This window comes from Rosa chinensis, chromosome 5 (assembly GCF_002994745.2).
Source record: "Rosa chinensis cultivar Old Blush chromosome 5, RchiOBHm-V2, whole genome shotgun sequence".
In the NCBI taxonomy this organism is placed as follows: domain Eukaryota; kingdom Viridiplantae; phylum Streptophyta; class Magnoliopsida; order Rosales; family Rosaceae; genus Rosa; species Rosa chinensis.
The window spans coordinates 74,377,577-74,405,485 of record NC_037092.1 but is presented as its reverse complement, the minus strand read 5'-3'; the positions used below and the strand labels follow the sequence as shown (position 1 = coordinate 74,405,485).

Below are 27,909 nucleotides of genomic sequence, written 5' to 3'. Positions count from 1 at the left end.
TTTTTTTTTATGTCATCTCTAATTCTTTCGGTGGTTTTTTCTTTAAAATTTGTTCAAAATTAACAAAATAATGACCCTAGCAACAAAATTTCTTGGTGTGTGATGGTCTGTATGGCAAGAAAATTGGCTATAGGCAATTTGAAAATTTTAAAAAAGATACCAAAAGTAATGTATTAAGAAGAGATCATCAAACTAAAACCCTTTTTTAAAAAAAATATAAAAAATAAAATAATAATAATAATAATAAAAAGGCCAAATGATTTGTTGGGCATTATTCAAATTGTCTAAGGGCAAAATCAAAAGTTCAAAAATTTGCCCAACTATGAACAGTACTTTAGCATTTGCTTTATGGGGGAAGTCTGGAATACGCAGGCTGCAACTTACGCAGCCAACGTCGGTTATGACGGAGGGGTAGCAATGACAATTCCACTCACAGTAATTAATCTGGGTAAAACTCATTTAATTACCACCGTCCTCGTTGGTGCATCAGCCACAAAAATCCAATTTTTTCATCTCCTTCCTCCATTTTCTCCAGAGCCATACCGTTCGTCCTTCTCCTCGATGGCCTATCAACAATCACAAAGCATTTTCTACAACCTTTTGAGAACTAATTAAAGGGATTAGGACCCGTGTCCGCAAAGATTTTTGATCTGTTTGGCATTGATTAGTTGAACCAGATTCGTTATCCCACCATAGTTTTGAAAGATCTTGCAGTGTCTTCTTCATCGCCTTCGTCCTCTTCGACGCAGAAAGCACATCCAGAGCCCAGAGGTGGGTTGATGAACTGGAACTTCTTCTTCATCTCATTTGGTCAATGAGAACCTGAGATGACTAGATGAGAAAATTCAAGACAAGTGGTGGCTGGCTATACGACTCTCTCTATATTGTAGTCCTTGTGAGAATAGACATCAAAATCCCTCGGAAGTTTTACCTCAACGGCCATCCGTTTTACTCCCTAACATCCGTCTACGAGAAATTACAAAATGCCCCTACTTTGACCAATTGTGTGGCTCTCCTCGCCCCACGTCGACAATTGTCAGAGGCTGTAAAACTACATGCTTGCGCATTCTAGCCTCCTCCATGCTTTATATATAAAGATATGCATAGCAACAGATCCTATCCAGAGCGAGGCATCGCTTTGAAATTACAGAGCGAGGTTAGGGTTTAGGGTCACTTTTCGGTCGCATATCCACATCTCAACCGTTCAGTTTCTAGGTACTAATGCATAGATCATCTCTACAAAATTTCAGCCAAATTGATGGTCGTTAAGGCATTGAAAACTGCCTTAAAGCTAGTACGGTTCAGGTTGGACAGATTCAGTTCGTCCATTGGTTTAAGCGAGTTAGATACCTTAAAGACCATCAATTTCGTTGAAATTTTGCAGAGATGATCTATACATTAGTACCTAAAAACTGAACGGTTGAGATGTGGATATGAGACCGAAAAGTAACCCGAAACCCTAACCTCGCTCTGAAATTTCAAAGCGATGCCTCGCTCTGGATAGGATCTATGCATAGCAAATCTATTTAAAAAAAAGTCCACATAAATCCAAATATAATACACCCACTTAAGCATATTTCATTATGCTTGAAACTGGAAGCCATTGATAGTTATCCCTCCATCGACGCAAATAGTCTGCCCTGTTATGTATGAGGCTGCAGGAAGACAGAGAAATGCCACCAAGGCAGACACTTCTTCAGGCTCTCCTATACGTCCTAATGGGGTTCGAGAGTTGACAGCCTCCATTAACTTTTCGTCATTCAAAATCTGCGTGTGAAAATAAATAAATAAATCAGTGTCTTTAATCAATTAGATGGAAAATGAAGGTCTTCAAACACGTACATTTGAAATCATTCATCTACAAATGTATCTTACAAATTCAACAAGAGGAGTTCTGATGACCCAAGGTGCAACACTATTAATCCTAATCTTGTCTTTTGCCCACTCACAAGCCAAAGTTTTGGCCAATTGATTCATTGCTCCTAAATTGAATAGAGAAGAGATCGGCAACCACATTTAATCTTCAATTTATGGTGTAAAACATTTTGCGGAATATATATAAGGAAATTAAAAGTGTACCTTTAGTTGCACCATATACACTCGCAACCTGCCCAACTGATACCACACCAGCAACAGAAGACAGAAAAATAATGTTACCAGCTCCTGAAGTTTTGAGAAGAGGATGTGCTAGTTGGCACATAGTGTAAGCAGATTCAAGATTGGTACTCATGAAAAATGAGTAGTCTTCGGCTGTGCACTCAGTTGTTGGCTTTGCATTAGTAGTTCCCACGTTGTTTATCTACAAAATATATTTTAACAAGTTGATTTGGGTTTCTTTTTATATCTTTTAACTAATCTCAGATGATCTATCATTATACCCTATCAGATAAAACCCATCACATGCTTACCATACAACTATTAGACTATTTTATTTTATTTTTAATCAAAACCTCGACAAAGCGAGGAGCCGAGGAAATATCATTCAATGATGTAGAAGAAAGCACAATATATCTAATATTGCTCTTGCAATCTAAACACCTTCTTCGTCATAATTATAGGGTTAAACTACCTTGGTGCTATTACTACTGAACCCAATGTGGTTGTATTTGCTTTCAACAGATTGATCCCTATGTGGTTGTATTTGCTTTCAACAGATTGATGATTGAAATACTTACAAGGATATTAAGTTTCCCATGAAACAGTGATGAGACCTTCTGTATTAGTTCCTCTCTCTGGATTTTTGAGACCACATCACATACTGAACCAGTGACTTGATGTAAACCCTTCTTCTTCCATTCACTCAAGCATTCATTGAGCTGGGTTTCATTTCGAGAACAAGTATGTACCCTTGCACCTAATCCGGCCAATTCCTCAACAATTGCAAACCTAGAAACAACAGATACACGGTCTAGCTAATTCACTAATTTTGTGGCTGTCAAATTGGTAATGCACGTATGTGTTGGTGTTTCGGTGTGTACTACATCAGAAATAAATGATAATCTATAGTGAACCTAACTAATACCTGTGCGAACAAAATTTCGATAAACAAATTTAATAACCATAACAGTACCCAAATACCAAACAGTACTGAACTGAAGCACAACAAAACATGAGGAAAATTGAAAGTGTGCAACCTACTAACCCAATCCCTTTGGTTCCACCAGTGACGAGAGCAGTCATTCCTTCAAGAGACCATCTTCCTCCGCCATATTGAGCCATCTCTCTTTGTCTAGATCTCTGCTGCTTCGAGCACTATATATGGAGGATTCAAGTTTAATGTCAGTGTACTGAAAGCAAGGGTATTGATTTCCCTTCTTTTTTTTTTGGTCTGAAATATGAGGTAATTTCTATGATTCATATTCACTAGTGGTGTGGAACTGTGAAGATCTAGAGTTCACGGGATGTTGTCTTATTCTTCTGCAGTCATCAGTTGCTTTCATATATCTTGATCTGTCAAATTTGTTTCTGTCCACACAAACGTCATACGATCCTCTACCGGCCGCTTGTAATACTCTCTCTGTTTTTTTTTTTTCCCTTTTTTTGAGAATCTTGTAATACTCTCTCAAGTGCAAGAACACAGAAAATGTCACCTTCAATAATAAGGTGGAGTGAAATTTGCACTTCTCAAATTGCAAACCACACTCCCACTAAAATATTTAATACCTTTTATCTGCTATTGCTTTTTCATTTCCCAAAATACCCCTCATCAAATTTGTCCTCTCTCTGGCCTCTTGTTTTCGTTAATATAGCAAGATGCCTTTCTCCTCTCTCTATTTGTCTCCTCTTCATATGTGAAAATCAATCCCATCACTTAATCTATAATCTATCAAGAGCGACGCTAACGGAAGAATGAGAAGGCCAAGCCAAAGAGGTTGGGGTAGCTAGACTTAGAGGACTGACCTCAAAATCATAATCAAATTCATCATCGAGATCATTCATGAATTCTCATGTGTCGATGACAGAGTTGATGGAAAATGATGAACAAGAGCATTCTGATTGTTTGCCTTGCCCTCAGATTAAACAACCCAAAAACCTTTGAATCCCTTGCTGTAGCCACCACCATTTCCACCTTCGAGCGAACCAAGAAGCTTCTCTCTCTCTCTCTCTCTCTCTCTCTCTCTCTCTCTCTCTCTCTCTCTCTCTCTCTCTCTCTCTCTCTCTCTCTCTCTCTCTAATTCGGTTTTTCCAGAAAACAAAGACCAAAATTCTCTGTGAAATTGTGAAAGATGACGGTGATGGAGGAAGTTGTGGAGGAAAACGAAGTGAAGCCTTTGACTACCGGGGAATTGGAGCAGTACGAGTCCGTTTCTGAGTCATCCGACTCTGACTCCGACGACGGCCTTGAAGACGAGGAAGAGGACGGTGATGAAGACGAGGATGATGATGACGTTGATGTCCAGGAGGTTGTACAGTCCTCTGATGGCCCTCCGGTTCAATCAATAGACGATGATGATGATGATGACGAAGAAGACGACGAAGAAACGACCACCACTTCTGACAAAGCAATGAAACCCGATCAACACTATCTCAACAAAGGCTATAGCGAGAAATAACCGCAGAAAAGATAAAAACTCTACTTTAGGAAGAGAGTGAGAAATAGAGACAGTAAATTGGTATTTGATCGAGTTTATGGATTAGGTGATAGGATTGAGGTTGAAGTTCTCTTTACTTTTCTGGGTAAATGATCATAGCTCGGGTTGAAGATGAAGATGATAAGTTTGGTGTTTCATATAAAGGAAAAAGAGGAAGTGCAACACATAAAATCATAAAATAGATTAAATTTAGATAGTGGGAGTGTGGTTTGCAATTTGGGGAGTGCAATGTGGTTTGCAATTTGGGGAGTGCAAATTTCACTCCCCTTAATAAATTGCTAAGTATATAATTCTTATGAAAGCTAATATTAATAAAAATCGTCTACAGTACGGAGGAGGTGGCGAGGCACATGCGAGCAAGCAACGCCACTTCGAATGATTCAAGTCAGGTCTGACCACGTAGAGAAGGCTTAAGGCCTATGGCGATTGGCAAAGAGGGATTGGTTTGCAGGCGATCATTGGATCATGTTAGATGCGGGTGGCAACGGTGCCGCAGTTCGATCATGGTAGTGGCACGTTTCTTGTGCCCTTAAAGCAAGGCTGCAAGAAGGTTACGCTCCAAATTGTAGAGGCGATGTCGAGATGCTATGCTCTACGAGTGGCTATGGTGAGAGATATTGTTCTCCGAAACACTGCCGCAAGAACCTTTGTGCACCAATCTGCAAGTGTAGCGAGAGACCGTGTTGTTTTTGACAGAAATCATTAGCAATAAAAGAGAGGGTGCGGCTTTTGCCACCCTATCATTTTCTTTGTTCACCCTACAAATATTTGAATTATTGAAAGACTGTATTACCTAAATACAAAATGACTAATAAGTACACTAATTTTCTAAAATTTAAATATGTAAGGAAAACTATATACATAACCAATTAATTAAGTACAAAACTACTTAATTAATTTCTCATCGGATAACATTAATCTTCATCTTCCCCACCCAAATTTGAATTTATTACTATTTTCTTTTGTCTTTTTGTTGCCTCCTAATCGTTAATTTGTTATTCAATTCACAAAAGCATTAGTGTTAACTTCATCAAAATCTTTGCAATACCCTTTTTTTTTTTTGATTAAATACTTGTTACTCCTCAAACTTTTCCCTGAAAAACAGTTCAGTCCCTTGCCTTTTAAATTAAACTGGACAGTCCTTATTCTCTCTAATTCTCACACAACAGGTCCAAAATGATCCAAAATGACTATTATACCCCTCACTTCCTCATTTTATTTTATTTTATTTTTTATTTTTTCTCTATTTTTTTTAGTTTTTCTTCCCTTTTTTTATACTCTCTCTCTCTCTCTCTCTCTCTCTCTCTCTCTCTCTCTCTCTCTCTCTCTCTCTCTCTCTCTCTCTCTCTCCCTCCTTCCTACGAGCATGACTGTACCCATTTATTTTCCCCTAAAACTCTCTCAGCTTTCTCTCTCGCCGAACCCATTCTCGGCCTTGGATCGGAGCTCAACAGTAGGATGGGGAGGTTGGGGTGAGGATTCAAAAGTAGGATGGCTGATGTTTGCTGGGTCGAGCGATGGTGGCAGCGTGGCGAGGCGGTGGCCGGAAGTCGAAGAAAACATGAGCAGAGGCGTCGAAGTTTTGAGGCGAGCCTGTGGAGGCTAGGATCTATGCCATGCATCAATCCTGCCTGGGCTTGAGTCACCTTCGACCCATCTTTCATTTGGTGGTGGCAGTGTTTTGAGTGGCGACCGGACGCCTCACTTTCTGGCGTAAACCTTTTTTTTTTTTTTTTCTCGATCTTCAATCCTGGGTTTGCCAGTGGAGTTAGGGAGGTTGGGGTGGAGCTGACTTCAAGAGCATCTTGTCGAGATTAATTGACCTCAATCGGAGCCTTGGACCTATCAAAATCTGAGCCAGGCGACGTAATTTGGCAGGGGCTTGGCGGTGAGGAAGGCGTAGTGGTGGGGATGGGTGCCGCCGAGGAGTACGGCGTCGTTTTGAGTGGAGTGGCCCATCAGAGAATGGGGCAGGGTTGTCGCTGCAGAAAGAGAAGAGATGGGTCGCCGTCTGTGGATGAACTCAAAGTCGGATATGAACTGAGAGAGAGAGAGAGAGAGAGAGAGAGAGAGAGAGAGAGAGAGAGAGAGAGAGAGAGAGAGAGAGAGAGAGAGAGCTAGAAAAAAGAAAAAAAATAAAAAAAATAAAAAAAAGAGAAAAAATATTTAAAAAAGGAAAAAAAAAAGAGAGAAAAATAATATAAAGAAGAAGTGAGGGTATTATAGTCATTTTGGACCATTTGTGTGAGAATTAGAGAGAATAAGGACTATCCAGTTTAATTTAAAAGACGAGGGACTAGACTGTTTTTCAGGAAAAAGTTTGAGGAGTAACAAGTATTTAATCCTTTTTTTTTTGAATCAAGGAAATAGCTTTATAGATAGGAACTCAATAGAGTTGGGTTACAATCATATCGTAACACGTCCAGATAACATTCATGAAGTGTTATCAAATTTCTAGAAATTTGTTTTAGCCTAAGGCCAGAGTGGCCATTAAATACCATTCTGTTGCCATGTACTGACATAATAAAAAGATATGGTAGTACCCACGGTAGTACATAGAAATAGATCCACTCATTTGATGTTTCATGCTCCGCCATTATAGAATAGCTTGAATCCTCCTTTAGTACTACTCCAGAAGATCCAATAGTATCATTGATGCCAAACATACTCGGAATCTGTTTGAGTAAACTTCCAGGATCCCAAATACGATACCCTAGAGAGTTAGAGTCCATCAATTTGGCCCATGAGATAGCCCGAGTCCAACATAGAGCCCATAGCTAAGTCCACTTCCAAGCCCATCTCCAATTAGGCCCAAAAACTGTGTTATGCTTGGGCACCCATATTGGTTTGAGCCTGAACAAAGACTTGGGCGCCAACACTGATTTGGGCACCCACCCACAGAAGGGCACCCAATTTGCAGCCTCACCGTCGTTGCTCCGCCGTCTGCACACCGCACCGTCGTTGCCACCAACATTGTACGAACAGACTCGTGGGTCGGCTCAACTCTCCACTCCAGGGTCTGCCTCACAACCTCAGGCAGTAGATTCATAGCAATACCGGCCTTCCATTCTAGTGCCGATGTCGTCAATCTCCTCACTGACCCTGCAAGACGTTGCACACCGCCTAGCTCCGCCTTGCTTTCAGTCGACGCATAATGACGCGCCGCCTCAACCAGCAAGCTATCCCATACGAATCCGACATGATCTCCATGCCCGGACCGTTGAGACTTGAAGACTCCGTTATGATCTTTGCAATGCCCTTTATGAGCACCAAAAGTAAAAAATTTAAAACATGAAAAAAAAAATCTCTCATTCATTGCTCTTAGTTGGCAACTTACTAATTTTTTGATATGGATTGAAATAGACGAACATTGAAACTGAATGTAAAATTTAAAAAAATGGAAATAAATCAAATTATGATTTTATCAGGAAATTTTAATATATTTTAGTTTTTTTAATTGAAATAAATTAAATGATTGTTTTTAATTAAACAAAATTTCTTTTTTAATTGGATATGTCATATAAGGATATTCCTGGAAAGATAAATGGGTCAGATAAGTAAATTTAGTAATTGAAATTAAAATGTAGGGTGTAATGAGCAAATAGGGTGAACAAAGAAAATGATAGGGTGACAATAGTGACAGGACCCGCCCCGGATTTCACCTTGAAATCCAGAGTGGCCCTGTGGGGTCCACCTTAGAAGAAATTCTACCAAAAATTTGGCGGAACTCCCTCTAAAAGTGGACAACCCAAAAACCTGTAGAAAGACATTTACACTTCTAAAATATTCCATCCTTAATCTTCTGGAGCCACCATGCTCCCTTAATCACAACATCTCCCATTTACAACAATTCTAAACTTAAGAATATTAATATCATGGGTTATCAGAGCAATCTAATGTACAGACGTATAATATGATAAAATATAAGATAAAGAACCGATACTTTTATAAGGCGGAAGCTACAACAGCTATGCCTCAACTCGATGTATGCTTGACCTCCAGATAAACTGGCCTGCAAACTGGGCACTGGGCATTTAAAACCAAAGGACCCAGGGGAAAACATTTAAAATCCGTTAGAGTGAGTGGACGAAAATTAAGTAATTTCGAATGAATAAGTACAACTTAATGCTTTCCCAAGTTATTCTCTAAAACCTCGCATGCAGTAACAATCTTAGAAATACTTTCAATCATCAACTTTACTGCAATCTCTTAAAATCTCATCCTTAATCTTTTTTTAAAACATCCTTTTCAAGAGGTTCGTTTGATGACTAGAAAGGACTGCTGTCTAGTCATCTCATACCATCTGGGAGGGACTGCCACCCTGATTACACGCATTTTTATGCATGTAATTGTATCTAAAACACGATAAATTAGTTAGTCCTCAAGTCAATTATAATGTAATTAATCTATTTTTATTTACTTGTAGAAAATAAGCGGAGTTGCGGAAATCGAAAGAAAATGACTCGAAAATTGAGCAAAATGGAGTTTCCGATAAAAGGACGAAATTGTCAATGTGGGTCAACCGTGGTCAACATCATCAAGGGAGCGGAATCTAATTGCCTCCGCGATTATGTGCAGAACTATATTGAGAAGAGAAGAGGAGAAGACGAAAAGAAGAAGAAAAAGGAAGAAAGAAGAAAAGATTAAAAAAAAAACTAATGGATGATGTCATCATGACATCACCCTTAACAATTAAGCTTAATTGTGGGATGGCATGCTGATGACGTTTCAGCCATCTTTTCCTCTTTCTTTTTTATCTTTCTGGTCACGTGCAGCACATGACCATGATCCTTTCTCCTTCTCTCTTGGCCACAAAAAGGAGGCCACACCAATTAATATCTCTCTCCTCTCTCTTAGAGACGAACAGTGGCAGACCTCACCCTATTCAATCCCATTCTTCCCCTTTATTTCACATACCAAACCAGAGGCAGCAGCCCAAACTGCTCTCTCTCCTCCTTCTCATCAAATTTCTTCCTCACCAAAATCCATCCTCATCTCACCAAGATCTACCTCACTAAGATTTCATCTTCTCATCAATTCCACAAATTTCAAAGGGGAAGCCCAAGCATCAAAATCTTCATCAAATCAAATTTTGGTAAAAGTGGGGAGCCATAATTCAAGGCTAGCCATAATTGCTTTATAGCAATTTGTGGCTTGTTCTTGTTACTCCTACTTTTCTTCACTTTGTTCCTCTTTAAATTATGTATATTAATGTTTGTTTAATGATGGGTAGTGAGTAGATTTGTTGTTGGGGGCTAGGGTTGTGTGCCCTAGTCCAAATCTTGTGTAAAAGATGCTTATTTTAATGTAATGATGCAATTTTCATATGATGGATGCTTATATATATTTTTGTTGGGTTAAAATGCATGTCTAGGAGCCTAGTCAACTCTAGGGTGTGTATTTTGAGTATGTCTAGGACTGAGTTAGAGGCTTGACCCCCTCTAATTCCTAAGCTAGAAACCTTCAATTTCGTATTCGAGGGGTTATAAGCATGGTGATTTACACCCGTTGCGTGAATGCGCGGGCGGGTTACTTAGTAGTCTAATTCCTCGATCTTTAGGCCTCTTGATGTGAATTAGAGACCCTTGAACCGGCTCTAATTCATGCCAAGTGAGTTCCTACGACCCTTGAACCGGAGTAGGAATACCATGAAAGGAAATTTTGGTCCTTGAACCTTGAACCGCCTTGGATACGATTGCCGCCAAAGTAGGAAATTTGCATTTACATTAGATTAGCTTCCGACACATGAGATTTGGGTGAAGGAACCTCCCTAGCACCCGACATTCTCATTATCTTGTTCACACTTTTCTAGTTTAATTTCCTCGCATTTTTATTAATCGCTTTACATTTTATTACTTTTTGTTAAGTTCAAATCCATTCTCAAACATTAAATCCATCGACTCATTTGTGTATACCCATCTTGAGGCTACAAGTTAGTGGCTTTGAATAGGCTTGGTGTGAGCTAAGCCAAGCATTGCCAAGGCTTGGTGCCTTGATTGTTTATAGTCTTATTTTACTTTTTATTTTTCTTGTGTGCTTTTAGTATCCTACGACCAATTATCTTGGTTAGGTCCAACACCTAATCCCTGAGGTACGATAAACTAAGGTCCAATTACTTCTCTTACTTGACAACGATTCGTACGCTTGCGAAGAGTTTATGACCCAAGTCACACCCAGATGACTCATCGGAAGGGACTGCCAACCGGAACAGGAGGCGGTGGATAGAAGGGACTGCTAACTAACCACAGGTAGTGAGAAGGGACTGCCAACTACTACCTCATGTCACCTGGGAGAGACTGCCAACCCGGTGATGCATCAGAAGGGACTGCCAACCGGATTGTAGTCTGGAAGGGACTGCCAACCAAACTATTACCTAGAAGGGACTGCCAACTAGGTAATGCATGCATGCCCTTACTGATAGCCTCCTCAATAAACTGGAACAACCTCTTTCAATTACTTGCTTTCGGAAAGAAACTCGCTGTTACTTCAATAAAACATTAAAAATTCACCGAAAGCATAACTCAGGATTATCTCGCTAAATCAAACCTCAATATCTCCATAAATCCTCGAAAGCATAAATCAAATACTTTGTAAATCAATAAATGCTTTCGGAAAGAAAACTCAATCTAACTTCAAGGCTGATAAGTGCGGAGCTCAAAACTCAATAAATCTCGATAATTCAATCATGCTCAAATATTTGATGAAACATTCGTACTGGTGAATCCTCATAAAAACTGATATTTGAAATCCATAATTCTCATAATATTTTTTGAATCAGTCACTTCCCGAAAATCATTTCTCAACTCAATAACTCCTGAATAACTATCTCAAAAATCTACTAAAAGCCCTCGGGAAGGAATTTCAATACTAATCTCGTAATTCATAAATAAATCTCGATAAATCAACGCTCAATAAACCATAAAACTCAATAATTCAAAACATAATTTAAATCTCAATTGGAAGGAAATAATAATACTGCATGCATAATTAATTTAAAAACAAATGTCCACTCACAATACTATTTAGGCGATCACGCATATGAGTTCCTTCATCGAGCAATAGCTCGGTATATCCCCCTGTATACAATTATAATTCGTGAATAACGATTCGGCAATTAAATACGATTCTAATATCTTATTCTCCTAAATCAAACTTCCAATTTCTTTTCCAATTGAATCCAACTTTACCCTTAATACCCACTCATTCGTTTAAAGGTTCTAGGGCAGAACCGAGAGAAATCCGATAGTCGGATTCTAGTAAATCGATAATCGAAATCCTAAATCTTTGGAAATTAGAAATCGATTCAAATCTTCTTCAATTCTAACCAAATTCACATTTACGAGCTCTGCATCAATTATAGGATTTAACTGGTTAAAAATCGAAACAAGAAAACTGCCCTACGTGCCTCCACACGCCACCTACAGTGGCGGTGCGTAGGGCCCACGCGCCGGCGCCCACCACCTCCGATGGCTACCAAATTTTGGCAGCACCACCTACTCAACAGTCCAAGTATTTTTCACAACTACAACAAGTTCCAATTTTACCTGTAAGTGATCCAAATTGGCCAGTGAAATTTTTCCAGAAAAACTCAAGAACCCTAGAATTTGAAATCGTCGATTCGACCTCCACAATGCAAATCATGGCTCAAGGCTAGGGGGAAATGATCCTTGGCAAAAACCGCACCTTCGACGCCGGTTTGGTGGCCGAATATGGCCGGAATCGCTGGAAATCGACGAAACTTCCGTTCGGCTACAGTAATCTTCGCGGCTCAATTCCGAGCTCCTCCGGCCGAGTCACCGAAAAACACCACAACAGGCGTGACAAGGAGGAGAAGGCGAGCTTGCCGGTGCCCAGATTCCGTCGTGGGTAGGCCGGAGAAGGGAGAAATCAGAGGAAGAAGAAATTGGACCGAAGAGGAAGAAAGGGTCGGGGAAGAGGAGAGAGAAAAGCCGGTAGGTTTCCAAAAATGGAAACTTACCACAGTAACTTCCTATATTTATAGAAACTTACTGTGAACAGTAACTTTTACATTTTCTCTTATAACTTTTGCATACGAACTCTGATTTTACGTACCACATATGCACGCACTCGGTTTAACGTCCTTTACAACTTCCATGAAGAACATTTTCTCAAATTTTGACCCGAACGAAAAGTCAACTTTTAGGGCCACTAAAAGTACTGAAACGACAGTAAAAGTGAAAGTAAATGTCGTTTACCGTCCACATGCCTATTAAACCGATGAATTTAGGTTCGGGACGTTACAAATAGCTGCACCCTAAAAGAGAATAGGTGTTGCTGTTTGGGTAGCGCAAATCAAATTGGGTGTCTAGAACTAAATGGGTGCTTGAAACTTTTAGGAGTTGGATCTAGGCCCAAAGTATAGACTTGGTTGTTGGGCTGATGTTCTCTAGGATTTTGTATTTGAATTCCCGGAGGATTGTTTAATAAACACGCTTATGTTTGACACGTGATAAATCCGAGGCTTCAATTCCACCACTCTGGTCTTCCGAAATGACTTTGTGGGGCCCACTGCAATCTAAAAAGTGAATTGAAATAAGGTACAAGTAGGTTAAACATTTAACCTACAAGCGTATTTGACTATGTCAAGCTCAAATGCATAGGTTCTTCCGCCATTGCTAAAACACGAAGACATTTGGGGATGATTTTAAGGAGGACAAATAGAAATTCAAGGTTGAATTTTGAAACTTCCCTAGATTCAGGTCAGGTTTATGTCCAGAGAAAACAGAGGATTTGGACTCATAGTACTTAAATGAAGACTAAAACCCAAAGAGGTTCACGAAATGAAACTTGTAAGGTCTGAAAAAGCCAAAAATCTCCAACTAAAGGAGGACAGAAAGAGCCAGGCCCGAGCGAAGCAACAACACTTCATCCAAAATTTTCCTGTGGTGCTAGCGAGGTCACGCCACATCGATCTTGTACTGAACAACACCAAAAAGCTAGCAGATCAGCCAGAGATGGAGAACAAAAACTAATAAACTTTGGAGAAGAGGAACATGAGAAAGACGAAAATACTCTTTAAAAAAATGCCACCTAGCAGACGCTATTTTAGGGATTAATGTTGAGTCGAGGTCAAAATCTCGAGTCCCATTGTGATGTTTTTCAAACTTAAAAAAACTACATTATGAGTGGACCAAATGTCAGACATTGACTGCATTTTTATTTTTTATTTTTCCCTTTTCTTGTTCTGGTCAAAACTTTCCATGTTAACGCCTACACTATAGAGTTTTTTTTATCAGCTTGAGCCAGTTCCTTAACAGCACGTGACGTGGAAGTGAATCGGCAAATATGGAGAAGGCAAAGAAGCGTCTGGAGCTGAGCGAGGAAGAGTCACGGTGTGTGTCTCGACTCCCCGTTCCATCTCACTCAGTCGGCTCCGGGTTGAGCTTCTACGAGGATTTCGCTCTCAAAGGCATCCGAGTCGACCGAGTCGAACCCGGTCTCGTCGTCTGTACCTTCAAGGTCCCTCCCCGCCTCACCGTAAGTCATCCAAAGCCCCTAATCTCTTCCATTAATTTATTGATATTTGATTGAATTTTTGTACTGAGAGCATCAAAATTGGTTCTTTAACTCGAAATCGCTGAAATTGTTGGCTGAATGTGTGCAATTTTGGAACTTTGGTTTGTTTTGTTTGCAGGATAGAAGTGGGAAGTTGGCAAATGGAGCAATTGCAAATCTTGTCGATGAAGTTGGTTATGCTGTAGTTCACGTTGAGGGTTTACCTATGAGTGTTTCAGTGGACATGTCCATTTCTGTTATGTCCACTGCCAAGCTTAATGTAAGCAGAGCTTTAGAATCAGAATATACCCATTTCTATCTGAAGTTTATGTGGGTTTGGATTGGTCATACATGCATGTGTAGGATGTGATAGACTTCTTGAATATGAATCAACAATGCTGCTGAGACTGTTTCGACTTTTATTGAATCTACTTGGCTAATTTGTAACTGATTTTGCCTCTGGTTTTGATTTGTTAGAAATGGTTGCTTTCACACTTTTATTTGCACAATTTGTGTACTAGAATGATGATTGATCCTCTACAGTATTCTGGGACTGTTTCTATTCATTTAGGATGGGAAGTAAGGCTAGTTTCAAAATTTGGCTGAGTTTGTGTTTGTAGTTGTGGTTGTATGATTTTACCTTCATAACTTGTTGGTTGTCGTGATCTGTGGTATGTGATTTGGAACATGATGTTTCTGTCTATAATGTGTGTTTATCTCTTGATGCCGAATTGCAGGATGATTTAGAGATCAGCTCAAAGGTGTTGGGAAAAAAAGGAGGTTATTCTGGAACATTAGTGCTTATGAGAAATAAAGCAACTGGGGAGGTTATTGCTGAAGGTCGGCATTCCTTGTTCGGTAGACATCCTAGCAAACTCTAAGTCCTTTTCACTTTGACTTGTAAATATAAAGTTATAAACTATATCTAGAGGGAACTCTTGGATGAATAGGTTGAATCTCATCTCATTGTAGTATTTTTCTTTTCTTTGATGAAATAAAGTTTCAGAATCTTTGGCAATAAAAGTCTTTAGTAAAACGGTGTATATCTGTTCTACTTTCTTGCCCCAACATTGTATATTGCCTGCCTCCTAAGTTCTCCCCAATCTTCATTGCTAATTTCCTCACCTTTATTGGGTGATTCTCTTGGTCTCAGTCTCAAACTTAATATAGTAGTTAAGGAGTCACGTAAGGATTTATATTAATTCCATGTGGGAGTTCGTCCAACAAAAACTGGTTTTTTTATTTTATTTAAAACATGGTTTATAATCATTACCCCATATAATTTTACAAAGTCAATCTGCAGTGCATTTGTAAACTTCAAGTTTGACTCCATTTCCAGGATCTTTCGATCTCTATTATGTGAATTTAATTACAGGGCTGTGTATCATTTTGAGCATCAGTGGTGGAGTATCTTAGTTGTTAGGAACCTTACAGATTACTAATAAAGTTGTATCAAGGCTCTGTATAAAGGCTGCCTTGAAGTGATGGAAAACTCCAAGCAGTACAAGCTTGTGGTTGGCCCTGACCGTTCTGCTAAGATACTGGAAATTACGGACAAGCTTGTGATGATATACTACACAATCGAGTTTGGATCAGATTATGCTGAAGATTTCTCTATAATTGTTAATCCGAGTTATCGTTGCTAGAGTGAAGAATGATTTGCTTGTTGTTTTATTTCTTGTGGCTGTGCATATATGATGATATCAGCTGTTTACGAGCCTCAGGTCGCAATCTATACATGAAGGAGTTCTAACCATTCTTTCATTCGTTGGATAATAGGAAGCTATCTTTCTTTCTGCTTTGTCTGTATAGCTTCAATAACGTATACTGTTATACACTCCCACTATAGGCTGAACAGTTTCACACTCATTTTCTCATCTACCCCGCCTGGTTCTATTTGTGTAAGTACACGGTGATTCACCGGGAGAACCCTATTTCGTAAATTGATGTTCTACTTTGATTTCTTTTGCTAATCTTAAGAAAAGTAACGTGGATTGGAAACCTCATTTATAGAGAAAAATATTATTACACCAAAAAGTTGGTGGAAATGAGCTCAAGCGAAAACGGAAAGAGAACATTAGAGATACAAATTTGTTGATTCGTTCAACAGTGTTTACTTTGACTGAAGAATCGAGTCATTCTTTATTCATCTGTAGTGGAACAAAAGATAAACAATCTAGTATTCCAGTATTTAAATAGCCACGTTTGGATGGAGTGTCATTTTTGAGAGATGGAGCCTAATGGAGGAGAAGACCAGAAAGCCAGTCTGGAAAAGAAGGCGAATGAGTTTATGCAGCTGAGCCTGGACGAGTCAGAGGCATTGATGCGAATCGTCATTCCAGTTCAGAGACCTGGCGAGTCGACCTTCTATGAGAATTTTGCTCTTAGAGGTATCCGAGTTGACCGAGTCGAACCTGGACTCATCGTCTGTACTTTCAAGGTCCCTCCCCGTCTCACTGTGAGTAGTCATATGTCAATCCTTTATGTTTGATACTTGAATACAACACAATAGTATATCCATCGAAAACTAATTTTTTTTTTTTCCTGATAGAGAAAAGATGAATCTGATATCTGAAATGTTGAACTGTGTTTCTTTTGTTTGCAGGATAGAGCTGGAAATTTGGCCAATGGGGCAATTGCAAATCTTGTTGATGTAGTTGGATCATATGTGACTTATACTGGTGGTCTCATTAGGAATGTCTCGGTAGATATATCCATCTCGTACATGTCCACGGCAAAGCTTGATGTAAGCAACCTTTCCTTAACACCATGGTCCATAGCACTCCTCTGAATGGTTTGGTCATACATGTAGATGTTCAAACGTCCTACATGTACCCTAAATCATATTTTCATCATTTTCTGATTTTGGTTGGTACGCTTGGCTCATTCCCTTGCATGTCGTCGCATCTGATCTCTCTTAATGTTAAGAGTTCTGTTATGCTATGTGGCTATCATTAGTTTTGTGTCTGAACAGGCGAGGCATATGATCTGTATCATTCCAAATTGATCAGATATGCTAAACTAAAACATCTGATATCTCTTGATGTCAAATTACAGGATGAGGTAGAGATCACCTCGAAAAGATTAGGACAAAAAGGAGGTTACACTGGAATAATGGTGCTCCTGAGAAACAAAGCAACTGGGAGCATCATTGCTGAAGGTCGACATTCCATGTTTCGTTTACACACTGCTCCGAAACTTTGAGACCTTGTCACATATATGAAAGAGCATTAGGTTGGTACTCCAGTTCAACTGCATATATGTGATATTATATAGATTACTACTATCGGGTTGTTTGATGTGATATGGTAGATTACTCCAGTTCAGATCTCCAATATTAACCAACCTATATACAGTCGAACTGGAGTACCAACTTATATGGTATGCGATATCTGTAGTTAGGGTCACTGTGGATTACTATTAAAGTTGTATCAGGACTTTGTATAAAAGCTTTTTTGAAGTCTAAGATATAGATCAAACTTCAAGCAGTGCAATCTTGTGGTGTTACCTGATCTTTCAGCTCAAGATCATGAAAATTAATGCAGTACTTTTTTTTCTTGGCAACAATTCATGTTTGCATTATTGAAAGTTCTGCATCTGTTTTAACTAACCTAATAAGTTGAAGCCAATCTTTCTTTTCTGATTAATGCAACATAAATCCACTTCAAAGTGTGTTTTTGACATGACTTGCTTTTCGTCCTTGCTGTTTCATTCCGTTATCACCATCAGTTCAAACCGTTAATTACACCCTCCTGCTTTGGTTTTGATACTCTTCAAACTAGGCCTAAAACGTTGGACAAAACTGAAGACAATACAGAACAATCAAGTTCAATATGATGTAACACGGACCAAAAGGAAAGTTCCGACCAATCTAATCTAGTATAGAAACACTCCAAATCAACATCATAACTTGTTCAAACTCATGTTTTTCACTCACAAACAAGGCCGACCTTGTTTAGACCAAAGATGATGACGGATGTTAAACAAAAAAAAAAAAGCTAGAGAGACAAAAGTGTGAACTTGGGTCAAAATTGGGGGTACCCCCGGCAAAGAAAGAAGAAGAAAGAAAGGGGTATAGAAACAGCCAATGGCATTGGAAGTGTAGGCCCTAGGTAGTTAGTTGGTAGTTATGGAAAGCGAGTCTTGAGATGGCTCCGATTGGAGGAGAAGACGAGGACGTGAATATGAAAAAGAAGGCGAAAGAGTCTCTGGAGCTGAGCCAGGACGAGTCAGAGGCCGTGTCGCGAATCGTCGTACCCGCTCAGCGACCCGGCGAGTCGAGCATATACGATATGTTCTCTCTTAGAGGCATCCGAGTCGACCGAGCCCTACCCGGATTCGTCGTCTGTACTCTTAAGGTCCCTCCCCGCCTCACTGTGAGTAGTATTCATATCTTAAATCCCTCCCTCCATTTTTCTTCAATAGTAGTTTTGATTTCTGAGAACTCTTTAGCCTCAAATTCAAGTACTTTCAGCTGTAGCATATGACCATTTGTTAAATTCAATGGTGTTTTGCTGGAGCGTCTAATTCTATCAACATTCTCAGACTTTGATGGAATTAGCTGTTCAGCACTTGTAGCAGATTAGCTTTAAACCTTAAATCCTGACCTCGTTGTTCGCGTTCTTATTTCTGATTTCATGAAATGTAGCTCTTGGTGTTATGTTTTGCGGATAGGATGGTGCAATTTAACGTTTTTATGGGTATTGTACTGTTGTGTCACTTGTGTGCATGCTACCAATACTACTGCTCTCTGGTTTATGGCGGGTAGCACCGTAGCGATGAGTGCTGTTATGATATATGTAGTTGTATTTTTACCATGAAGTTATATCTGATTCTACCCTTTAGTTTGTTTATCTGAGATCCTCATTGTAAATGGTTGCTTGTTCATTGGGAATTTGCCTATCTCAGGTTATTAGGAGAAATGGCTACTTTTCATTTCGGGGCAAGGATTGTTTGTTAAACTATAGAGTTTCTTCAATACATGATACAGCATAAACTTTTCAATTGGATTTTGAAATTATGTAAAGCTTAAAGATTTGTGCTGAATATATGAAAATTTCGGGTTTTTTTTTTTTGGGGGGGGGGGGGGGGGAGACAAAGAGTCGAAGACCACAGTGAAGAGTCCATGACAACTTAAAGAAAGCTCACTAGTGCATTCATGTAGCTTAGCTGAGATATCAGATTAGTTTAACCTAGTGCCTGGTACTACTATATTCTCCACCTAGAAGGCTTTATATTCCATGTTTGAGAGATCATTACAATTGAGCTTCATTTCTTTGTTTGCAGGATAGAGCTGGAAATTTGGCCCAAGGTGCAATTGCAAACCTTGTTGATGTAGTTGGTGCTTCTGTAGCATATATTCACGGTCTCCCTATGAATGTTTCCGTAGACATATCTGTCTCCTACATGTCAAAGGCAAAGCTTGATGTAAGCAACCCTTCTTTGACATATACAGTGATCCATAGCAGCCACTGAATTGGTGATACACGTCTAACAGTCTTTCTTGTAGATGTGTCTAAAAATCACTTTTAATCTGGTTTTCAATTGATTGTGAATGTTTCCTTTGGTATTTGCCACATTTAGTTGTTAATCTTGAAGACTTTGTTTTTTTGCACCATAGCTATTATTTTGTGTTTTTATTGATGGGAATTACCTTTCTTGTCATGCTTGTTTGGTATGTGATTTCCATTTGGATAATTCTGTCTATAACAGAGACATTCCAATCAGATATTTCTGAAGAAAAATAACATCCTTTTCTGTTCTATGTCAAATTGCAGGATGAGTTAGAGATCACCTCTCAAAGGTTAGGACGAAGAGGAGGATATTCTGGAGCAATAGTGATTCTGAGAAACAAAGCAACTGGAGAGGTTGTTGCTGAAGGTCGACATTCAATGTTTCGTCCTGCTGCTAAACTCTGAGGCCTTATTATATAGGTTGGTAATCCAGTTTGACTTCTCATAACAATACAATTTATTTACTCATACAAAACCCAATCTGTGATAGTATTCAGCACAATACAATCCGACTGGATAGTACAATCCTCTTCAAATATATGTAACATGCCATTGATTGGAGTTTTTCATACATGTAAGTTGCAAATGTAAAATTGATAAATTACCTGGTTTTGAGTCTTTTGACAAATAAAACATGTTCAATCTTGATGAGAAATTAGACCTTTATTCAGTACTTGCTTGACGTTAAGTTTAATAAAGTGTTTGTTCTTCTTTTTCTTTGGTGAGTACTGGAATTAAGTCTCTATGTTACAAAGTACTGGACCCTATGTTTCACAAGAAATTATCGATCAAGTACTTGATACAATATATGCAACCAAGAAGTCCATTTTTGCTTTTCCTTTTTAGGGGAAACAGATTTATTAGAGAAGGGTCAAAGTACAACAGAGGACGAGAAGTCCTCAGACCAAACCTAAACAACTCAATACAAGCAGAATACCAGAACTTCTAGAAAACCAATATTGATCAAGTCAATTCAGCTTTCCAATCTAGCATTAAGGCTGAAGGTAGTAAGTTCTACACTCTAAAGTGACAATGTCCATAGGGCACACCAAAAACAAGCCCTATCCTAAAATATGTAAATATATAATGGATCACAAATCACGAGGACCCCTGTTTTCAACTTCTCTTCCACTCTGTCTTGTAGCAATTCAATAAGATCAAGTACAATTCAGATCATTTTCCTCTCCCTTTATATCATTCCTAGAACTCTCACATAGATATTAAAAGGAGTCCAGCCATCATCCATCTTAACATGGATGGCCAAGGCCGTTTAGTAAAGAAAAGCAAATGAGGTTTTGAGACGATTACATATGTTCCTGTTCACTACCGCTTATTAAAGTGTTGTCCATCATTGACTTGGACTTCTTTCTTGCTGTGGAAATCCCAAGCAGAGGTTGAGAATTGAGGGCACTCCTTCAAGTACAAGTGTTCCAATGAAGGGCACTGAATAACAATAGTAACACTTCCAGTAGTACTACCACAGAATCTTGTGAGCTCTGGAAGATCTTTCAAAAGTAGGTCCTTCAGTTCTGGAAGAACAATCTTCTTATTCGCTGTTGCCTCGCTTGCTTCAATAACTCTATCCAAGCTACTACAGCTCTCAACCGAAAGGTCTTCCAATTGGAAAAGACATTGCGCTACATCCAATGAGAAGAGACTTCTCAGTTTTGTGCATTCATAAACTTCCAAACTTTTAAGATTATGGAAGATTGCATGTGGAGCAGGATCTTTCCATATGCTTATTAGTGCCCCTAGAACAATCAGCTTCATCTTTCTCAAATTTGTCAAGATAACTTGTTATGGCTCCAGCCCTACAAATTCAAACACATTCCATTCTATTCATATGGTGGCAAATCAGTGTTTCCAGTTTTTGTAGTTTTGAAACTAACTTTAGGGGTAAAAGTGCATTCGCAATTTTATGACAATATGACACTACCAATAACTTAAGATTGCAGAGTCACCCAAGTTGTAATTCACCAACACATAACTCCTCCAGGCAATCCGCCCTTTTCAAAATCAACTATTCCAAGTTCTCAAACACAGGTCTATTTGAAACCCTTGTTGTGGTGTTCATCAGCTCTTTCATGTTCTCATGGCTCCCATATAATGCGAGATATTTCAATGCATGTAATCTCCCATGATCATATTTGTCAAGAATGTTATTTAAGCCTCTGCACTCTACAGAGTCTAGTTTCTCGGCTTTCTTTGTCACAACATTATTAAACCAATCTGGTATGGTATTGATGGGAGTGTTAAGACTCAATGCTCTTGAACGAGGATGTGGAAAGTCATGTTCCGAACTGGATGGTATGGGCCATCCAGCTGACTTGTTGATACATATATCAAACCATACCCAGTTTAGATCAAACTCAACATTTTGAGCAAGCACTGTGCATCAGATAGGGAAACCTCCAAAAAATTTAAATGTGACAAGCCAGTTACCTCATGAAACTCAGCATTCTTACCAAAAGAAATCAAACTGCGTCCTCCATCAACTTTACTACCCCAGTCCCTAAACTTACATTGCAAGTATAATTCTTCTAATCTTTTCAACCTTGATATCACTTGAGATGGAATTCTCTTAATACCAAATCCACTGCTGAACTTTAACATCCTTAAATTGGTCAAATGTCCTATTTCTTTCGGGAATTCCTTAATACGACATTCTCTCATACTAATAATCTCATCTTCAGATGGCCTAGTATGGATATATATGTCAATTCTTGACTTGCAGCAATAATCCAAATACAAAGCTTGGAGGTTGGTTAGGACACTGAATGATGGAGGCAGTACTGAAATACTAGTACCCCTAAGATCTAGGACCCTTAATGCATTCAAACTTTGAAAAAATGATTCTGGGGTCTCTTTTATATATCTATTCCCTTTTAATGATAACATCTGGAGTTTTGAACATACCATGATGAGTTTAACGTCCGAAACCAACCGGCAATTGTTCAAGTTGACCCAAATCCTTATAAACTCATAAACAAATTTCTCATTTTTCTATGTGAGATTTATATTTTCAACAAAAAAGATTTTTGTATCAGTTTAATTTTATCACGGATTTCCAAAGAAAATTATAACAAGCATCTGATATCTATTGATCGAAGTCGAATCGCAGAGTGTGTCAGATATCATTTTGAAAAGTTTACAAAGAAGAAGATGCATGTTATTCTGGAACAGTAGTGCTTTTGCGAACCAAAGCAACTGGGAAGACTTCCATTAATAATTTGAATCTGAAATATCATCTACCGAAGAAGAATGCAAATTAACTGCTTGAATACAGGGTTGGGGCCATTATTGACTTGGTGGAGCAAAGTTGACGGTACGGAACACATGCAAAACAAAAAAAAGGAAAGACACTACCTAGACGGGGGAGGGACAAACGTGTAAATTCGGTCAGAGTTATATGACTGGTGTTGGTCCATCCCACAACCACAAAAATCTAGTATGGCTACCGTAGTCTCTGTTGGTACTTGGTAGTGGTCCTTCAGCATATTACTACTCGGTTAATTGTTGAGGAGAGTGACATTTTTGAGAGATAGAGCTAGCTAGCTAGATGGAGAAGAAGGTGAAGGAGTTTCTGGAGCTGAGCCAGGACGAGTCAGAGGCCGTGTCACGAATCGTTGTTCCACCCCAGCGACCAGGCACCGCGAGTTTGTACGAGGATTTCGCTCTCAGAAGCATCCGAGTCGACCGAGTCGAACCCGGACTCGTCGTATGTACGCTCAAGGTTCCTCCCCGCCTCACCGTGAGTAGATACTTAACTGGTTTGCTAACTTTGATCTGTAATTTAATTTGTCAAAATTTCAGCTGTAGAGAGAGTCATGACCTTAACTGGTTTTCTTTGTTTGAAAAAGCAGTCTTCTTAAAGTAATGTCCTTCAGGGAACACCATGAATTAGCTTGTAACTTACCATTCTAAGTCTATCACAAATTTTCAGAGCATGGAAATTGGAATATAGCATATGCCTAATTGAAGCTTATTATTAGGTGTCTTCTCACTAGACCAGACTTCAGTTGCAATTTGTGATATTATTTATTTAATTTTGATACAAAAATCTCTTAAAACAGAGATTCATTGAAAAGGTGTCTTCTTCTTTCTTCTTTTTTCTTTCTTTCTTTCTTTTTGTAATAGAAATGTGAGTCTAATATCCATTAGTTTTCATGTTTGTATGTAAATGGACCACAATGATATTCTACCGTATTTATATCCGTTGTATATTTGCCTTTGAGAGTTTGGTAATAAAATGTTTTGTTCCAACAAAAAACAAAATATCCTTTAGTGTTCATGAGTTTTTTTTTTTTGGCAGGATAGAGCTGGAAATTTGGCTAAAGGTGCCATTGCAAATGTTGTTGACATGGTTGGTGGTTATGTAACTTATGTTGAGGGTCTCCCAATGTATGTTTCAGTAGACATATCGATCTCCTATATATCAACTGCAAAGCTTGATGTAAGCAACTCTCAATTATTTGACATTTACGCGGTGATTCTTAGCAGCCAGCCTTTGAATTGATCATAGTCATCATCCATGTCAATGTTCATCAAGTGAACAAACTTTCTTGAATGTGTGGCTCAAAAACACTTCGAATCTGGTTTGAAACTTTGAATCCAGAATAAATATTTCATCCCCTGGTATTTTTATTTCACTAATTTTTTTTTTTTTTTAGCTCATTTACATGCATATAGCATCTGATATATCGAATGTTTTCTCGGGGTTTTCCAAACAAATCTACAACACCTCATGATATCTACTGATATGAAATTGCAGGATGAGCTAGAGATCACCTCAAAAAGGTTAGGACAAAGAGGTGCTTATTATGGAGCAATAGTGCTTCTGAGAAACAAAGCGACTGGGGAGATTATTGCTGAGGGCCGTCATTCAATGTTTCGTCCACGGTCTACTCACAAACTCTAAGTTCTTTACAAATATATACATCACCTTCTTTGAGATCAACTGATCAAGTAATTACCCCCATCAATGCCATCATAATGTTAGCAAAAGCAATCAGAGGGAGCATTCTTATAAACTCTGGGGAGTATGGTGTGGATCCTTCCATGTCAATCAGTGGCGTATGTATGAATGATACAGATAGAAGTCACTAACGGGTCACTCTGTAACAAACGTCAGACTAAATGACATGTACACAACTTACTAATGGAGCTACAAATTCTCTGATACTCCATGAGGCTAGAAAGATTGTCATACTGACCAGTGACCATGGAGGCTCGTGAACACTACAATTGTTCCCGATGATGCATTGTTCTTCCCCTGTCTTGGCAGAGATGTCTTAAACTCAGATTGTAAGTTTGTAACTAATTTCTTTTGTTAATGAGCATTTCTTGGACAGCAAATGTAAGATATTCAGCCATCGATCCTACTCAAGAGAGTCAAGAGTCGAAACAAGAACAGAATGCTTAATAAGTTGAAACAACTAGAAGAGGGATGGAAAATCTCTCCTGAATGTTACAATGAAGTTATAGAGAGACATGTGGAGGATCGTACACTAGTAAGCATAAATTGTAAACTTGAGAGACGTTATAGGCATAAAATTTTAAGCATCTTGGCTCTTTTCTTTAGTCCAAGCAAAGCAAAAAATCTCTCCTCTTTTATAAATGTAAATAACAATTTATTCAAAAAAAAATAATAATGTAAATAACAAAAGCATCTTGAATTGGGAGAGGTGGCGTTTAAACCCCGAACCACATGATACAAGATAAAGGCATAAATAAAAAAATCATTTTTTTTTTTAGCTGAAGAATCAAATACAGAATACATTCTGGATATCGTATAGTGATTTAATTTGTGATCTGATTGATTGGACTAGTTATTCCACCTCATAAGCAAGTAAATTAAGCAAGTGGTGACCAATAAAAATCAAACTTTAATGTCATTATATATAGGAACTTCCTTGCAAGCTGTAAGATTCATATGCTTTTGTTTTTTTCTTTCTTAGCAAATGCTGCTTTTGATTTATCATGTTGTATCTGTCTCAAAATCCTCTTTGGCCAAGATATGGCGGTCGAGTGATTTGCAGTTCAATTTATACACGAGCGTGCCAACTTGCAGCCAATCGGCTAGGGGAGGGTCGATTAGATTTTGCGCTTGATTTGACTTCTTTGAAGGCCTTGAGTTAATTAGATTTTGTGCTTGATTTGACTCTTTGAATGCCTTGGTTGCAAGGACTTTGTAAAGGCATCAATTTGACCAAAATTCTCAATTAGGGTCATATTTTAAGTAAATTCAAATGTTGAGCAATCAACAAGAGATCTATTGTATACGAGAAATTTTATTAACACGTCCCTAAATATTTAATACACATTGAAATTTTTCTACATTTAAAATCAGATTATATTGGTATATGAAATGACTAAAAAAACATCCATATTAGAAAAGGAACTATATTTGGAATATGTTTAATAGCTTTTAATATTGTTATAAATTACGCATTACAAAATTCTTATGATTGTTCATATTGTTTCATGGTAATTAATAGATAGAAAGAAAATAAAAACTAGTATGATATATATAAACCCTAATTGGAATCTTCTTCTACAAGCTTGACTACTAGCAATTTTGCATTACAAAATCCTTATGATTGTATATGTTGTTTCATGAGAACTAATGGAGAGAAAATAACAACAATGTAGTTATAAACCTAGTTGGGATCCTCATCATGTGTTCTTGATTATTTTCAACAATCTTGACTACCAGCAATTTTGAATAACAAAATTGTTAAGATCGTACATGTGTTATGATAATAATTGAAAGAAAATTAAAATTATTATGATGATTTTGATAATTAAACGCATTTAAATTCATTATGATATATATAGAATGTTGTGATTATGATAAAGATTGGCATGATGATTTTCATATTAATTTATATATAGTGATTTCATATAGACTTTTGAGATTTGAGGATAATTCAGGTAGTTTGAGTGGTGTATTTAATAAAATGATAGAATATGAAATCAAAAGGGTGGTGTATTAAGTAAGAGGTGTGTATTAAGTATTTAGGGATGTGTGAATAAAATTTCTCATTGGATATAGCTATTTCATATGAAGTTAAAAGGACGGGAATCTTAATGTTTTTTTTTCTCTCTCTTTCACGAGGCCTCAATAGTTTACGGAGTGATCTTGAGAGGTGAACCTAGACTTCGAGCGGTAGCGGCGACCGTGAGGTCCCCAGACCAGAAACGGCGGTGAGACGACTTCTGCGAGGCGGTCTGCAAGCTTCTTGCACAACGGGGTCATTTTTTCTTGAAACTAAAATACTATTAGTGGTTTCCTGAAACTCTCTAGCTTAACGCAGTGACATTGTTATTTAATGGAACTTGATTTCGTTTCCCTAAAAAATAAAAAAGAGATCTATTGGATGAAAAACTCTCAACGTAGCCAGATGTTAATATAAAATTTTGAAGCGGATAATTTTTTCCATATATTGAATCACTAATTTCTTTTGGAGAGAGATGGATCCGAATATAGAGAAGTGGGTCATAGAACCTCTGCAGCAGCTGCCGATGACCCAACAAGAGTCGGCTAATTTTAAAAACTTAGGTCGCGTTTGTTAGGGGGGATTGTGTTACCCCCAGCTTAATTTGTTTTAGAGTCCTCCACTCTTCAAGCCAGGTTATGTTATAGAGTGCCTTGACCCATGTTTGGTGCCATCAGGATTAAATATATAACCAACCTGCAACACCTTTAACACCAGCAAAGCTTCAACACCACCAACCTGCAAAACCAGCAAAGCTCCGAACGATGACCTAATCAGAACTCTGCCGTCAGGCCACCTCGGGTAGGTGCACCTGTTGGGTTCGATCCGTCTTCTGGTCACCGACATGCCTCTAGCCTCAGCTGGTCCGATTGGTGGGTGTGGAGAGAGAATCGCACTGCTGAGGGCTCAATTTCGGGATCCTTTTTGAGGTTTTCCATCACCCAGTCTACGTGGGAGCTGTGTTTGGTTGGGTGGCTAGTAACGGCGCCGCCATAGGGGTGTGGGAATGAAGTAATAGATGGGTTGACGTTGAATTGCAGGTTGAGAATGATGAGAGAATGACGAACGGAAGGGAAGAGTAGATCGAGTGAGAGTGGCTTCCACAATCCCATGGTTTTTGGTGGGTTTGTGGTAGACGGTGTCGGGGTGGTTTTTGGGACTGTGGAGTCTCATTAATAAGAGTCCCCTTGCTACCAAACATGGGATAACTGGGATTGGACTAGATAAGAATGTCCAATCCAATCTAATCCCGTGTAACAAACACCACCTTAAGGAAATAAATTAACAGAA

At 38.6% G+C, this 27,909-nt stretch overlaps 5 protein-coding genes across 15 annotated transcripts; 4 read left to right on the top strand and 1 right to left on the bottom strand.

Annotated features, from left to right (window-relative positions):
- Positions 1-439: 439 nt before the first annotated feature.
- On the bottom strand, positions 440-3,358 carry LOC112202215 (tropinone reductase homolog At2g29150). Of its 2 annotated transcripts, XM_024343156.2 has the most exons (6): positions 3,143-3,358; positions 2,676-2,886; positions 2,080-2,299; positions 1,876-1,982; positions 1,516-1,767; positions 440-1,124 (listed from the first exon to the last, which is right to left on the bottom strand). In XM_024343156.2, the coding sequence occupies exons 1-5, from the start codon at positions 3,217-3,219 to the stop codon at positions 1,582-1,584; spliced, it is 801 nt and encodes a 266-aa protein (XP_024198924.1). In that variant the 5' UTR covers positions 3,220-3,358; the 3' UTR covers positions 440-1,124; positions 1,516-1,581. The 2 variants fall into 2 exon arrangements, with proteins under 2 accessions (XP_024198924.1, XP_040375435.1); XM_040519501.1 differs by lacking the exon at positions 440-1,124 and having other exon boundaries at positions 1,502-1,767; positions 2,676-2,908; positions 3,135-3,358.
- Positions 3,359-4,226: 868 nt separating this feature from the next.
- LOC112164043 (calsequestrin-1-like) lies at positions 4,227-4,553 on the top strand. The gene has a single exon (XM_024300287.1). It carries the CDS (start codon positions 4,227-4,229, stop codon positions 4,551-4,553), a length of 327 nt encoding a protein of 108 aa, XP_024156055.1.
- Positions 4,554-13,849: 9,296 nt separating this feature from the next.
- On the top strand, positions 13,850-15,131 carry LOC112201741 (acyl-coenzyme A thioesterase 13). Its single transcript, XM_024342652.2, has 3 exons — positions 13,850-14,090; positions 14,248-14,388; positions 14,846-15,131. The coding sequence occupies exons 1-3, from the start codon at positions 13,899-13,901 to the stop codon at positions 14,987-14,989; spliced, it is 477 nt and encodes a 158-aa protein (XP_024198420.1). The 5' UTR covers positions 13,850-13,898; the 3' UTR covers positions 14,990-15,131.
- A 155-nt stretch (positions 15,132-15,286) lies between these two features.
- Positions 15,287-20,336, top strand: LOC112201739 (acyl-coenzyme A thioesterase 13). 8 transcript variants are annotated; one of them, XM_040519589.1, is made up of 4 exons: positions 15,287-16,566; positions 16,714-16,854; positions 19,395-19,535; positions 19,886-20,336. In XM_040519589.1, the coding sequence occupies exons 1-4, from the start codon at positions 16,339-16,341 to the stop codon at positions 20,024-20,026; spliced, it is 651 nt and encodes a 216-aa protein (XP_040375523.1). In that variant the 5' UTR covers positions 15,287-16,338; the 3' UTR covers positions 20,027-20,336. The 8 variants fall into 8 exon arrangements, with proteins under 8 accessions (XP_040375523.1, XP_024198417.1, XP_024198416.1 ...); XM_024342649.2 differs by lacking the exon at positions 19,886-20,336 and adding an exon at positions 17,166-17,342 and having other exon boundaries at positions 15,287-16,548; positions 19,395-19,526; XM_024342648.2 differs by lacking the exon at positions 19,886-20,336 and adding an exon at positions 17,166-17,342 and having other exon boundaries at positions 19,395-19,526.
- Positions 20,337-23,078: 2,742 nt separating this feature from the next.
- LOC112166973 (acyl-coenzyme A thioesterase 13) lies at positions 23,079-24,985 on the top strand. Of its 3 annotated transcripts, none has more exons than XR_002923518.2 (3): positions 23,079-23,372; positions 23,934-24,256; positions 24,393-24,516. XR_002923518.2 is itself a non-coding variant. In XM_024303912.2 (3 exons), exons 1-3 carry the CDS (start codon positions 23,181-23,183, stop codon positions 24,537-24,539), a joined length of 462 nt encoding a protein of 153 aa, XP_024159680.1. In that variant the 5' UTR covers positions 23,079-23,180; the 3' UTR covers positions 24,540-24,985. The 3 variants fall into 3 exon arrangements, 2 of the variants coding, with proteins under 2 accessions (XP_024159680.1, XP_024159679.1); XM_024303912.2 differs by having other exon boundaries at positions 23,079-23,354; positions 23,934-24,074; positions 24,393-24,985; XM_024303911.2 differs by having other exon boundaries at positions 23,934-24,074; positions 24,393-24,985.
- The last annotated feature ends 2,924 nt before the right edge of the window (positions 24,986-27,909 follow it).